At 39.0% G+C, this 15,809-nt stretch overlaps 1 protein-coding gene and 1 long non-coding RNA gene across 9 annotated transcripts in view; one reads left to right on the forward strand and one right to left on the reverse strand.

The window, feature by feature from the left end:
• The window catches only part of CFAP99 (cilia and flagella associated protein 99), a 61,349-nt gene extending 48,633 nt beyond the window's left edge, over positions 1–12,716 (forward strand). For all 5 annotated transcript variants that reach the window (XM_054065635.1, XM_054065634.1, XM_054065636.1 and 2 more), the window contains 3 exons: positions 1,226–1,431; positions 8,918–9,080; positions 11,358–12,716. In XM_054065635.1, the coding sequence (XP_053921610.1) occupies positions 1,226–1,431; positions 8,918–9,080; positions 11,358–11,408 (420 nt within the window). In that variant the 3' untranslated portion in view covers positions 11,409–12,716. The remainder of the gene's footprint in view (positions 1–1,225; positions 1,432–8,917; positions 9,081–11,357) is intronic.
• On the reverse strand, positions 1,444–15,751 carry LOC128852075 (uncharacterized). 4 transcript variants are annotated; one of them, XR_008449688.1, is made up of 6 exons: positions 15,603–15,751; positions 14,026–14,196; positions 12,724–12,914; positions 10,218–10,388; positions 8,889–8,984; positions 1,444–7,986 (listed from the first exon to the last, which is right to left on the reverse strand). It is a non-coding gene; the product is annotated as an uncharacterized LOC128852075 (long non-coding RNA). The 4 variants fall into 4 exon arrangements; XR_008449689.1 differs by having other exon boundaries at positions 1,444–8,984; positions 14,026–14,192; XR_008449687.1 differs by having other exon boundaries at positions 1,444–8,984; positions 14,091–14,196.
• Between the last annotated feature and the right edge of the window lie 58 nt (positions 15,752–15,809).

Raw genomic sequence — 15,809 nt, forward strand, 5'->3', positions numbered from 1 at the left:
GGAGACCTTATTGCTCCCTACAACTCCCTGAGAGGAGGTTGTGGAGAGGAGGGAGCTGGTCTTTTCTCCCAAGTGACAGGGGACAGGACAAGGGGGAATGGCCTCAAGATTCGCCAGGGGTGGTTCAGGCTAGACATCAGGAAGAAGTTTTTCACAGAAAGGGTCATTGGGCACTGGAACAGGCTGCCCGGGGAGGTGATTGAGTGACCTTCCCTGGAGGTGTTTAAGGGACAGGTGGATGAAGTGCTGAGGGGCATGGTTTAGAGATTGTTAGGAATGGTTGGAGTCGATGACCCAGTGGTTTCCTTTCTAACCTAGTGATTCTATGATTCTGTGATTCTATATAGCAAGAGTCAGGTTATCATCTTAACTTCCTGCACCATGTATTCCATTATAACATGTCATGGTACAAGATACACACCAAAGATGTATTCCAAAACTGTGTTAAGATAAGTAGAAGATTATTAGTTAGTGTGAAATGGATTAAATTTTGCAAAGAAAGCTACACAGAAGCTCAGTATTTGTATGCAGCTGTATATAAGTGTAGACACATCTAAGAGCAAAGGCCAAAATTATCAAGTGTTAAAAAGTCTTTTTAGAAATGGTCTGTCTTTGTGTGCAAACTAAGGTGCAGAAGTCTCTCATTACATCTCAGAATCAGGCTCATTATCACTCCTATTGTGAAGTGGATTTCAAAAACTCTTCAGTAAACACTCATGTTTTAATATTTTAACTTGGGAGATTAAGATCTGAATTTCCTGGTTAAAAACCATTGTTCGGTCCTAGTCCTGTCAGATAAAAACACTAGATGACATCATAGATCAAATCCCTAATTTGATAATAGATAAATTAAAAAAATGCATATTTTTTAGTGCAAAATCTGTTCTCATTTTACAAACTAAAACCCTTGCAGTTTTACACATTTAAAAACTGCAAAAGTCATATTAAAACTAAAAGGTAAGTCAACTAGTATTTTTTTGGACAGTAAGTGTATTGTATTTATGATTAATCTATTGTATTTTTCAATGCTTTATGAGCCTTGCATTTTTACACATACAAAGGTAAGCTCTACACCTTAAAACCAGTGTGCAAATAACAGTTAGATTTGGGCCAACCCAAACTTTCCTGAAGTCAAAATATATTAAGCGTGATTTGGAACACAATCAAAATATTCTGGTTTTACCCATTTGCAGTGTTATTTAAACTTATATTTTACATTCTCTAGACTGGTGGCCATGGTTTAATTTGTGAAATGTCAATAGTGGAACTACGTGAACGTCTTGCTCTACTCAGAGAAGCACAAAAGGCAGCAGAGGAAGAGAAGAGAGACCGGATAATTCATCAAAAACAAGCTAAGGAACAACTTCTTCTAGACAAACTGGACCAGATTTCCCTGTTCAGAGCAGAACTTGGACGAGCAGCTGCTTTAAAGTCAGTATAAAACAGCAAGTGACATTTAAGATGTTGCAACTTTGCTAATATTTTGCTAGCCCCTTGAGGAGAAAAACAAGCAGAGAGCAAAATACTGCCCTTTTATAAATCAGTATGACTTTTGTCAAGGATTACACTTTATTGAAACTAATTTGCATCAGATTTTACACATATTTTTCATCATTTTCAATTTACGGTTGAAGACACTGTGTAGGCCAGTGTTGACAGCACTGCCTCAGGAGTCAGAGCCAATATTATATATTGAGAAAGAGGCTCTGCCATTCCTCTGTTCTTTTTTCAGCTAATCAGAACTAATTTGATTTTATTAGAATCATTCTTGCTTGCTACTTGAAGTGGTTTCCCATTTTTCATCCAAACCTATACATTAGGACTATAGTTTTCTTCCTTGAACTTCATTTGTTATGCAAAAAGGTAGGCCTTATTTTAGAAGTTAAAAGTATTTTAGGAAGGAGGCTTTCTGATAACAATAATAAGTTATAAATTAAATATATTATTCCAGTAGATCAAAGAGAAAAATCTTTCCTTACAGTCTCTCTGATCAAATTTTGTATTCATTATTCATATTTATTATTTATTATCATATTTATTATTCATTGTCATAAAGGATCCATAACCGTCATAGATGCTTCACATATGGAGAAGACAAGCCCCTTCCACAAAGAGTTTAAGCTAGTTACAATTAAAGCTAAGCAGGAAGAAAGGCTGTGTAAAAGTGAAAAGTATGGCACATATCTTGATCTTCTACCATTTTTACTGCATCTGAACTATTTGCCATTGTTTTCTTGCAAGTTGTCTTTCACTTTTTCCCTTTGTTGAGTTTGAGAGGTCAGTCCTTGTCCTGCTGTATTTATTTTGCAAACAGATGTTCCGGCTGACATTCTGCAGACACGTTCTATCAGGCTAAAACCACAACTTTAGACATATCTTAGATTCCTGTTTATGGCTGAGATACTGAAGGTGGCTTCTTAAATTCATGTTATTGATTTATCATCCATTTCTAAATCTCAATTACAGAAAGCAGTATTGATGTAGTCATTTAACGAGTTTTCGCTAGTCCCAGCTCTAATGTGGTTTGTTGATGATAGTTAATCTCCAAAGACTGGGGTTTTACTATGTTAGTACTTAAGAAGAGAGTTTAATGAATTTAATGAATTTAGTGAATCAATAACTGCAGCTGCAGTGGATCGACTGCACAGATCAGTAACCCTGTCTTCTATGGTATATATCAAGAAAAAGATTTTAAGACCAAAGAACCTGAGATGGAGTTGAAGCTGGAAATATACTCTAATCACTAAATATTTGCTGTTGTGGAAGCCTGTGGGAGCAACTCAATGCTTTCCACTAGAGATGCAAACTAGGTGTTAAGAACTTGTATACTACATGAAACCTGTTTCACTGGTAACTACTTAAAGAATCATTTATTATGCTAGATATGCAGGCTGTGAATTTTGTATAGTCCTGGGTTTCTTTCAAATATAACAGTTTGCTTAATTCAGCTATAAAAGTGTTCTGATCCTGAAATAATATATTCTTGAATAAGAAGCTAACTTTGAATCACTTTTTGTCCTGACATTTGAAATGTTTTTTAGAACAGACCAGCATGCCAAGGATGGTAGAATCCAAGTGAAAGTAAACATTTAATTTGCAAGCTTCTGGTCAAAGCCATGATAAGTAATACAGTAATTCTAATGGAGCCTGTTTGCTCTCCAAATAAAGAAAATATAGTTTCATTATAGATGTTATAAGACATTTCCTTTCGTGGTTCACAGGCAATCTACGTACATAACTTGAGAGCATCTACTATAAAAAGGCATCTTCAAAGTCTACCAGAAATGTTGTTCTTTGGGAGTCTATTTATGTATTTTCATCTTGAATGCAAATTTATGGTGTTATTTCTGTGAATATAAAAGCACGGCATGCTGGCCTATTTACAAATGCTAGACATTTGCTGCAGCTTTTATTTCTCTCTAAACAAACTAGAGGCTTTGTGTGTTAAACCCCGATTCACAGATCTGGAATCTATCAAGTCATTGTGAGTGATTAGTTCCTTGGGTTGTATTACGCTGCACAGGAGATGTAAAAAGCAAATTTTTATGTTTACAGAATTAATTCATAATTTTAGGCATAGAACAGCAAATCTTACCAATAGTCTTCATAACATAATCTTTTGCATCAATAGAAAATTACATCTTGTATCTTAAATTGCATTATGCTGAAGGCTACTGCTAATCAGCTAAAGTAGGCGGCTAAGCTTTGTGAAACAAATGTGCCTTACCATCAGCTGGAGTTTAATTGGGTCCCTAACCAAGCAGGTTCCTTTCAATATCATTTGCAAACAGACACGCATCAACACAAAAGAAGCGCATTGAGCAAGCATATAATGAACTATGTTAAACAAAACAGGAAACGGAACATGAAAAATTACAGAAAAGTTTGCCTTTAATAGACTGTAAGCCGTGACACCCATCACAGCAGTGGTTTTGTGAGTGCTTGCAGAACACTTAAGAATCAGTTAAGTATATACATGAGATGTCCCTTGAATTGCTAGAATTTGACGCAGTTTGAAAATCAGCACAGGCATATGAAGTGGACAAATATTTGACTTCTCAGCTGTTGAACATGAGCACCAAAAGATTTATGAGTGTTTGAATACACACTAATGTACTCAAGTTATGTGCCTGTATACAGTGGGTACAATTCTTTTTCGTTCCAGTGAAGTTACATCTATTACTCCAAGTAATTTAATGTGCTAAGAATCAAGTAACAGATCAAACCACTCAGTGCTGAGGCTTCTTCCATCCACATTATCTGTGGGTTTACTTCGGTCTTGGGACTGCATGTTCTCACCATTCATGTGGTTTAAAGCTGTCCAGAGAAAAGTCATCTCATAAAGATTCACATACTCAATTCCACCATGGCAGCAGGACAAGGAGGAAGGCTGGTTATGAGGAGGGAGAGGAGAGCAAGCAGAAGGGAAGGTTATGGATGGATAACTGTGACAGTCCTTCCCAAGTAGAAAAGCTCCCTAAAGCAAATGTTCCCTGCAGTGTCCAGGTCTGACTGAGGGGTCAGAGTCCTTCTGCGTGAGGAGGGGAGAATGGAGCCCCATCCTCAAAACCCTGCAAGACACTCGGGCAGCAGAATCTGGTGATGTAGCACAGAGCTGAGGGAAGGGGCAGACAGCATATCGAAGTGGAAAGATGTAACAGGGGAATATGTGCCATGTGGTCTTATGTGTGGCTGTTGCTTCAGATCTTGAACAATATAGCCCAGACCAATGAAAATATTGAGTAATTAGCAACATAAGGGACTTTGGTTTGGTACTTCATGATATTTGTGATTTCATTAATTTCATACATTTCATAAATACTCAGCTCTGTATGTGTTTGCAATAAGGAAGTAAGATATACTTTCTCAGTCCCTACTGCTGGTAATGAGTTCTTCACTAGCATTGAAACAGAAGGAGGGAGTTTATCAGCAATGACGGATTGGCAATTTAAATACATGAAGAGAAGCTGTTAAGAAGACAGACCCAGGTTTTTCTCAGTGTCGACCAATGAGAGGACAAAATGTACGAGACGAAATACAGGAGATTCCCTCTATAAAGACTTTTTTTGAGGGTGACTGAGCACTGGCGCAGGCTGCCCAGAGAGGCTGTGGAGTCTCCAGACTTGGAGATATTAAAAAATTATCTGGACATGGTTCTGTGCAATCAGCTCTAGATGGCTTTGCTTCAGCAGGGGGATTGGATCAGATGACCTCCAAAGGTCTCTTCCAACCTCACCTGTTGTGTGATTCTGAGTGAACTTTGATTATACAGATTCATAATCTTTATTTCAAATGAGGAAAACACTGTTACGAATAACTATCACTTCCACACCTAAAATTAGGTGCTTAATCAGTTAATTGTCTTGGAAAGGAGTCAGATTTTGAGTGCTTAAATCCCTCACAAAAGTACAAAACAGTAATCAATCTAATAGCGTAGTGTTCTTAAATGTCAAAATAATTACTCCTTTAACAGTGAACTTTTAACAGTTAAATACATTAATTTTCCTTACTGCAACAACTAAAAATTACATAGTGCAGGACAGAAAAAAGGCAGGGTACTGTGAAGCAGAGACAGCCCTAGTCACTGAGACAGAGTACGAGGAAATAAAAAAATTGTTTATTGCACTATAAGGCAGTCCTGCTTCTTTTAAAAATATACTTGTGTTTATTGCACAAGACTCCCTTTTGTCAGGTGAGCTTGTAAATACAGTCTCAGCTGCTTAAGTTGGTATTTTGGTGCCTAGAATGGTCAAGTTGCTGTTTTCACTCCATCTCCTACAAGTACTGAGTCAGTTGAGAGCAGTCGTACATCTTATTTCTTTAAACTTTTGATGCACAAGTGGAGTTTGAAAATGTAAATGGAGCAAAATGCAGTTTTCAGGACAAATCCTCTGTGCAGATTTTCAGATTCTCTATTTTTTAAACCTAGCTGAGAAGACCTAATCCAAATGCTCTGAGTGCTTTCACTTCCTATAGGAAAATCTTTAATGCTGAATTGCTGCTTCTTCAGTTACAGGCCAGATGACCTACTGGACCTAGAGGCCATTTGGCCAGATGCTAAAATTGCAGGGCAGATAGTTAAATAATTACAAGGGATATGTAAATAAGAAGATACTAGACTGCCAAACTCCAAGACAAAGTTGTAAAATGTGAAGTAGAAAAGCATGTATTTTTAAAATTCATTATATTCACTAAGTAAATCATTGAGCCAACAAATGTGGGATACCAACTGCAGATTATGATGCCTGGAATATTATTTCAAGTAGAAAGACACTTATATTTTACCCATCACTGCCGGAATTGTTCTGCACTTCATCATAGTGAGACAAAACCTTTCTGCTGTTGACTGCGCACCTAGCTTACATGGGAAGTGAACAGGGAATGAAATAAGTGGGAGATAAAGACATTTTCACATTTTCTTTTACATCCAAATTCTATTGAACCTTTAATTAATCCCTTACTTTCTTCCTATGAGTAGTTCATACATATACCTCCCACTACTAGTAACTTCCATAAGCACATTCAAGAATCTCGTTTCATTCCTTAACACTAAAAGGTACTTTCTGACAAGGTCACTAAGCAAAAACCAGAGTTTGTTTCAAATACACACAGACTTCAAAAATATTACATTTTTTTCAAAGTCTATTGAAAAAACATCAAAATACAAATATCAAAATATTACAGGGAATTATGTTTTTAATTATGGCAGATTCCCAAAGGGATAGAACACTCTTATCTGAGACCAAAAGAAAAGGAAATCAACAGATTATCTTTTGGACTAAGGATTTGACATTGTTTTTTCGGAACTAGTATGATTCTTAAAGACTGGTGCTCATTCAAGGTGCTCATTCCATATCAGTAGCTGGTAAATAAAAGCAGAATTAAAGTTGTTTCTGCCTATTTTTTTAACAAATTATCACATAATTTTCTATTGAATCTGGAGAGGACTTTTCTAGCTATGTATTATACTACCACCTTCTGACTGGATGTAACCTTACATGACATGGGGTGACAGAGGTCGTATGAGCTTTTTCTGTCTTGAATCCTGGAAGTTCTCAACTGACTATGATAGAAAAAACAGGATTTTAGAATTTCTTTTTTTTCATTCCTTCCCCTTTTTTACTTTCTGTTATGATGTGGTGTGGCACCTGAAAAACTATGGGGCTGGCAGCTTTTTGGAATAGTATAGATGACTAGCACATGAATTCAAATAGAAGAGGACTGAACGTTAGTCTTAGCAACTATTTACAGTGTTAATTCTGAAGCAGCTGCTGCTGCTTCATAATGTTAAACCTCTTGCTGTATTTGCTGTAATTGTATTTACAAGGATCAGGACTTGCATGTAATGAAAGGTTTTGTTGCTTATTTCCACTGACAGTATTTAATCATCAAGTGTTTACATAAAACCTTATTGTTATATTCTCCTATATCCCTTGGAATGCAATGCCTTGTTACAATGCAAATAGACATAATCCATGTTCTCAATTAGATTAAATGATAGTACATTTAGATTTACAGAATATTGTTAAAAATTAATCTCAGCGCAGAATGTGTCACAGTATTAAAGAGGATAAAGGAAATGTTATCCTAACTGGATAGCATGACAAAAACAGCAGAGAGGTTCAGGAAAATGTCTCAGGAAAGTAACTGGAAATGAGGAAACCAAGCTAAAGTATGCCCTTCAATTAGAGTTCATTCTAGAATGTAACACAGGCCAAGTCTCTCCTTCATCCAGTTCCTGAGGATTTGGGAAACTGTAGTCCAAATGGTGGCTCTGAAGAATGCCTGCTATTAGAGAGAGTTTTCTGTTGGCAAAGATGAAGCTAGCAAGGCAGACAAAAGCCATCTCTCCCAAGTTCCATTGTAAAACATTTCCAAGGGGCAAACTCTCTGTGAAATTAGTCCTGCCACTGACAGGATAATGGATTCTGGATGAGCTGAGTAACGCCCCAGTGTACTTTGCTCTTGGTCATTTGGAGTCTTAATCTGGTTTCAAAAAAAAACCCAATTGTAATATTATACAATCACAAGATAAAAGGACTTTCCACAAAATAAACCCTGCCAACTGAGAGAAGGCATCAGATCTAACCTGGTCATATACTGTACAATTACATATATTCTTGGTTGTTATAACACTTAGTTTAGCTTTGAATTTGGCCAAAGAATCACAGATGCTCATGCCATAATATTAATGCTACAGCTTGATCATAATAAGCCAAATTCAAGGGCAATGTTGAAGAAAAGAGCAAGCTGGAAGTTAAGCGAATCGCTATGCAAGATGGAATAAACTACAGGAAGTTGTGAGTAAATTGTGCCAGTTGGGTGAAAGCAAGCAAAACTAGACAAAATGTAAACTCCAGAGGACAGAAAAATAGGTAAAACAGAAAGGAAAAAGGGAAGACTATCCGATAACCTCTGTCTTATGTCTTCCTATACTACACATGATGCTACCAATTTATGCTCACCTTGACCCACTAACCTTAATTAGTACACCGCCAGCCCACAGACTCTGAATCTGGGCATTGAGATTACCCAGAAAATAATATCTTTCATTTGCCAAGGAATACAGCAATCAAGATGAATACTAATAATCATATAAGGAAAACTCCATAGTTCTCAAAGCAAAAAGCTGCAATATTATCACAGTTTTTGCACATTCTTTCACTAAAGAATGTCATGACAGGCTTGAAATACTTCAGATATTGTCATCATGGCATCCTGTGGGAAGAAATTATTCTATATTGTTAAGTAATGCTGTTCTGTAAATAAGAAGCGAGTTGTGGATTCAATTTAAACCAGTTTTGAGTCTAGCCGGTTCCCAGAAGCAAGAGAAAATTCATTATTATCAAGGGAATGTATACTCAGATGGATTTATTCTGTGGGTTTACCTTCACATTGCTTCTTTTTTATTTTGCAGGCAAGAAGAAAAGAAAAGAAAGTCCCAGTCTGGTGAAAGGCCTATGAAAGATGAACGCATTTTAAACCTGCAGAAAAAGATTGTAGAAAAAAGAATGGAGCGTAAAAAGCAAGCAGGACTCTTAAAGATTACCCCCCAGAAATCCAGCATCGCATCAAGGAAGGTCTGGGAGTTACATAAGGAAAAAGCTCTGCAATAGACCTGCTGTTCACAGACCTTTGCTCGACTGCCAGCACTGGCAGGGGGGCAGAGGCAGATGGTGCCGTACATGCCTGGCAACAGCTATGCCCTGCTTCCCAAGTAGGCATGGTTTTCCCAAACCATGGCCTTGGCCTCACCTTCTTGTCACACATTCTGCTACCACAGAGCAGGGCTCATCTGTACAACAGCTCAGTTAGCTTCCCACTGTATTACCACACACTCTCATCCCATTGAAACAGTATCATACCACCTGTTCTAAAGACTCCTGTCATACACATCCCATTACACCAAACTGGGATGCTCACCTCTTCTCACCCAAGGCATATTCTAGCTTATCATTCCCATAGTTTTTACCTCGCCTTTCCTCAGTCTGGTCCCACAACACCGGATGGAAGCACCACTAGGCCTGTGGGCTTTATGCCGGTTCACACTGGTTGTTTCCTTGGCAAGTGTCTAAAGACAGGGACTGAGGAACTGCTGCTCCTGCTGCTGCTGCCGCCTCTGCCATTGCTTCATGCACGCCTAACACTTAGAGATGGTTCATGTACCAGTAACAGTACATGTACCACAGCATATGGAACACTGCAGTGAACAGTCATGATGGGATCACTTTTTAGAAGTGTTTTAGCCCAGTGTAAAATTAGAACTACATCTCCCAATCTGTTTAAGTAATAATAACTCTTTACCTATTTTGTTGGAAAGTTAGATGAAGCTGAATTCAATGAAGAGAAGAAGTGTATTTTTCAAGCATATATGGCTTAAAAAACAAAATAGCGAATTCTTTCAGAGTATCAGTGTTTCCTGCCTTCAGAATCACTATTTCAAGCAAGCAAAACATGTAGGGGATTATATAGACATCTATCCTTTCTAGCAAAGCAAACATTGAAGACCTATTTGAAGAAAGCATTTCCAAATTTGGATGGCTTTCTGAACTGTGGTTTTGAATACATGCTTTAACACTTTGCTGAAGAGAGTACAGAGTAAGGTAGAAGCAACAAATGCAGAATTCAAAGGAAAGCAGCCATATAATCACAAATGTGAGACATTTTTAAAATGAACAAAGAGAAATTATAAATTCACAGCTAGAACTTTTGATTACCTGATGTGGGTCTGTATGAGTGCTCTGGTGTCAAGAATGAGCAAAAAAAGCAGGGTTTGAAAGTTGTTTTGAAGTTAGATTTTGTCCTTTTCTTGAGCTTAGCTTTACACCGTATGTCTTTTTAAGATGTCACAGTGGTTTTGTTTATGGGCTGCTCAAATGTTAAGACACCTGTAAAAAAAAAAAAGAAAAACGATAGAAAAAAATCAAGGTTACTGTAAATTATATGTCTGTTTTGTGCATCATCCATCAGAGCTGTTCAGCTCTGCATGACTCTACACAAATATTACTACAAGGAAGTGGCTCAGTTGTGGTCAAATATGTTCAGCAGCATCTTTATTGTAGGTGAACTGCACACTGCTGAAAATGGCGTTTGTACAACTACAGGAGAAAATTCCTCCACAGTTATAATGCAATATTTACCTGGCATTCAGGTTCATTCTGTACTGCTACTTTTTGGGTTCCTCAATAAGTAGAAAAAAAGTGACACTAATTCCTTGTATTAAAGTTCCAGATTGTGACTTCAGTTACACTTGTGATGGCCCGATAGGTTTGCACTGATATAAGTCAAGGTAACATTTATTTATAAATCACTATTACATTCTTCATAAAACAAAATTTATACTACAATTTTGAAAACTAAATGTAAGAAAAACTACCATTAATGAAAAAATGTACTACCATTTCAAGCAAAGAATCAGATGAAAAAGTAGCAGTTTTCTGTTTGTTCTGAGCTTTTTTTACGGAATTCTCCCTTGTGAACCCAACTTTGGAATAAGCAAACCAGTTGAGTCTAATAGGATTTACGCAACTGTTCACTTACAGCTTCAAGAATAAACTGTTGGCAAAGAAAGAACATAAGGTAGCAGCTCTGGAGCAAAACCATCCAGATGTAGTTTTACATTGGCTTAACATGTTGTGGAGTGTTGCAGCTGTGTTTAATTCATCTTAAACTGAGCCACTTAATCGAGCTACCTTTCTATTCATCATGTGCAGTTTGAGGTTGACAAATTTCTCAATCATGTTAACAAACACACAGTGTTGCTAGCCATTCAGATTATCAAATACAAGTTCAGTGTAACCTCTACAGAGAATCACTATGTTCTCTAGAGCCTGATCGTCTCTGTGTCTTTTCTGCAGGACTCTTTGCAATGGGACCGCTGGAAAGAATTGGAAGAGAGTCAGAAATGACAGTTCAAGGTCCTTCAATGTGACTTCATGGCCAGAGAAACAGCTCAGAAAATGGCTGTCTATGAAGCAGCAAGAAGTGGAGCCGCAGTCTGTATATTGCGCTCTGAAGTAAAATAAAATACGCTTGGAACAAATTCAGACCTGCTGGAAATCTCCCAGTGTGCCTATTTACTACAGCGCTGAATTTTAATCTTTATTTCATCTTTACAGTATGACTAGAAAAATTTGGGTCATACAGACAAGACAGAATATAAATGTGTTTATTTTTAAGCAATAATGATACATTATTTTCTGTTAGATCAAAAGCATTAAGAAACCAAAACTTTACCATTGGAGCTCCTACAGCAGAATGGCAAATGCCTGAGTAAGAGTGTTGAGATCTCTGTTTCTGTTATCATTTTATACCATGCCACGGTTTGGTACTCCCATCTTCCCAAGAATAAAAACGAGGGCAAAACTCAAGCAACATTTGTTTACATGTGCATCTTTTCAGAAGGCGTGGTCAGCGTGGGCAAGTTCTTTACATGTTTTCTTACGTGACAGTATTTTATGTGTAAGAGAATGACTAGTTTCAACACTGATTTTAGAGGATGAGAGAAAAATTTTTCAGAAGGTTTAGATGATACAACAGCCTCCAGAAGCCAGAGTTGAGATTCAGTGACCAAGACAGACCATCCCTCAATTTGCAGCTGTGAATCTTTACAATCTTTAAACAGTGGAAGAACATAACATTACTTAACCGACTGACAGAGCTGCTTCCAGAAAAATTCAAAATTCGGTTACTCACCTATATTTGTTCTCTATGACAATTTCTATACTGTGTAAAACAGCCTTTACATCACAAGGCTTGTTCTAGGCAGAAAGCCAAGGAAGATATAAATCTGAATTAAAATCTGCACAGCAGTAAGACTGTGTAATGTATCCTATTTTAACTTGATGCCAGTTACTAAGTGTTTAATTATGGCTATTGCAAATATTTAAATTGAAGGAGACTGTCGCTGATATTGGAGTCAGGCAGCTGCTTTTAATGCTCTCATAACACTACATTTCTCACTTTTTACTGAGAGAAGCCTAATGGAATTCTTTTGTTGCCACCTAGCTGCAAAGATCACTTCCATAAACTGATAAAATATGCTTTATTTTTCATTCAAAGTAAATGCTACAGTAGTCCATGAAAGTAACAAAGGACTCATGCTCACGAGGAAGAATTAAGGAACGTAGGAGAAAGACAAGAAGGAATCACAGCAGATCTACAGAGAAGAGGCAACCATGACATTATGTCTATAGGGGATTGTATTAGCTTCAAATGACAAACCTTTGGTGGCAGGGAGTTTATCTTCTTCTGTGGTTGTCCAGTGTTCAGCATTGTATCCCAGAACAACAAAGCCAAGTGGTGACTGTAACACCTTGGATTCTCAGAAGCTGGCAATTAATAGGGCTGACAGTCATGGTCTGGGGTATTGCAGAGCTGAGTAGTTCCTCTTAAACTTACTGATGTGTCCTCCGCTTTGAGAATAAAAAAAAGAAAAAAAAAAAAAGAAAGAAAAAATCTTCATTAAGCAAATGGGCAGGTGTATTTCAGTAGATTTTATGGAAATTACAAAAGCACATCACACTGCGTGCTTCTTCCATTGGGATATTGGGCCTAGTTTTAAAAATTCTTACTGAATTGCAATCAAGCTGATTCATAACTATTTCCTTCTCCATATTTTCCCTGCTGTCAAATGAAAGGACTGAGGAATAAAGCAATCTCAATAATCCAGCTGCAGAATTTTTACCTTTGGAAGTCATAAATAGCCAAATTGCTACTTTAGGATCTGATGCATGAAGTCATCTTCAGAATAAGTGTTTTGAGGAATGTAAAAAAAAGTGAGTCTTTCGGACACATACCAATATATTTCTATATTGACATTTTTATATCAATGATGCCTATTGATTTTTCAGTGATGGCAGGTCTTGCAACAGAATAACATTAAAAATACCACATTCTTCCTGACAAATGGGAATAACTTGATGTTGTAGGCAGCAAACCCTGTCCAGAATCATTCTGCCCTTGGACCATAGAGCAGCTTCTCTAGTTTTCTTGTTCAGTGAAGTGGTAGGCAGAAACCTAAGGCGATCCAATGCAGAGCCAGCAAAGGTTTAGGACTTGTTAGTGTTATGTAGCAAAGGCAGCTGTAATGCCCATGGAGCCAGATGAGCTTTGAAGCAACACAGCTGCATTCACACTGCTGCCTCAGCTCAGTCTGTGATACAGACCATCCACAACCTGCTTAATCCACACACAGATATGTAATTGAGAGTCAGCAATGCCTCTACATCATCACACTCCATGGAAACACAGGTGCATGAATAATTCATGATTCATTCATTTACACGTTTGTAACATTATTTGCAGCCAAGAAGACAAGGGTAAGTGAACAAGGCTCACTCTTAAATCATCTACCAAAACACACTTAGAAAATGAGGTTTCACCTGTCTGATCTCGGTGACGGACTCATTAAGAAACCCTTCTAGTGCCGAAAGCTGCACATCCCAGAGGTCCCCTATTTTGTTGTAAATGGCCAGACCACAAAAGCCTTTGCATGCAACCACTGTGTAACAAGACCCAGATTACCTGAGGAAGACAGAGGAGGTATCAGCCCTGCACTGAGCATGGGACATAGGGTGCCCGCGCCTCACCTAACACAGTTGCTGCTTGATGGCACTTGGTTCCCTCTTCCAAATCAGCCTCAGTAATGCAGCAAAGCCTGTGCTCATGACTGTCCAGCCAGGTAATCTGACCTGCCTTTGAGAAAACAGGTATTTTGTTATTTAAATGAAACCAAAGACACAGAGACAAATATGTTGGGATGGCAAGCAAAAAAAAAAAACACCAAACCAACAAGAAATACAAATTTGAAGTGCTGTTCAGCCAGGGGAGGAGAATACAAGAAAAATCACCAGGAAAAGCTATGAGTTTAGCTACAAACAGCCAAGTGGTCGGGCAAAGGCAGTAGCATCCAAGAAAGGCCCTTGTATTGGGAAAAATCCTTTTTAATGGCAAGTTGAGGGCATTGAAACAGCTCTTCCAAGTGCTCATAATGAGTTACATAGAAGATCTGAACTAATTATGCCACGGCAACAGTTAATGATCTCCCAACTTGATGGCTCAGATGAATTTTGCTCAGTGAATGTTGCCAAAAGCCTGCAATGGCACAGGGGGTATGGCCCCAAAGCTCACACACCCCGCAATGTGGTACAGCAACACTGCAGAATGCAGCAGAAGCACAGTCCTGCCTCAACAGCCCCTTTCATAGAATCATAGAATGGTTTGGGTTGAAAAAGACCTTAAAGATCGTTCAGTTCAAGTCCTTGCCGTGGGCAGGGACACCTCCCACCAGATCAGGCTGCCCAAGGCCCCATCCAACCTGGCCTTGGACACCTCCAGGGATGGGGCACCCACAGCTTCCCTGGGCAACCTGTGCCAGTGCCTCACCACCCTCATAGTGAACAATTTCATAGAATCATAGAATCACTAGGTTGGAAAAGACCTCTTGGATCACTGAGTCCAACCATTCCTATCCACCACTAAATCATGTCCCTGAGCACCTCTTCTACCCGTCTTTTAAATACCTCCAGGGATGGCGACTCAACCGCCTCCCTGGGCAGCCTCTGCTAGTGTCCGATGACCCTTTCTGTGAAAGATTTTTTCCTGATATCCAGTCTGAACCTCCCCTGGCGCAGCTTAAGGCCATTCCCCCTTTTCCTGTCCCCTGTCACTTGGGAGAAGAGACCAGCACCCACCTCTACATCCTCCTTTCAGGTAGTTGTAGAGAGTAATAAGGGTTCGCCTCAGCCTCCTCTTCTCCAGGCTAAACAACCCCATCTCTCTCACCTACTCGTCTTTAAGACTTGTTCTCCAGCCCCATCACCAGCTTCATCGCTCTCCTCTGGACACGCTCGAGCCTCAACATCCTTCTTGTAGTGATAGCCCAGAACCAAACACAGGATTTGAGGTGCTTTCCTTCCTAATGTCTCGTCTAAATCTTCCCCTCTCCACTTTAAAGCCATTCCCCCTCATCCTGTCACTACAAGACTTTGTAAACAGCCCCTCTCCAGCTTTCCTGGAGCCCCTTCAGGTACTGGAAGGTCGCTATAAGGTCTCCCTGGAGCCTTCTCTTCTCCAGGCTGAACAAACTCCAACTCTCTCACCCTGTCCTTGTATGGGAGGTGCTCCAGCCCTCCGATCATCTCTGTAGTCTCCTTTGGACCCGTTCCAACAGCTCCATATCCTCCTTACGCTGATGATCCGTCACGGCCCCCTCCTGAGGGGCGGACAGCGGGGCCAGGGTTGTGAACTACAACTCCCATTACGCCCCGCGTCCGGGCGGGAGGCGGGGTCGCGCGTGCTCCTCTCCG

Source organism: Cuculus canorus, chromosome 4 (genome assembly GCF_017976375.1).
Source record: "Cuculus canorus isolate bCucCan1 chromosome 4, bCucCan1.pri, whole genome shotgun sequence".
NCBI classification, from domain to species: Eukaryota; Metazoa; Chordata; class Aves; order Cuculiformes; family Cuculidae; genus Cuculus; species Cuculus canorus.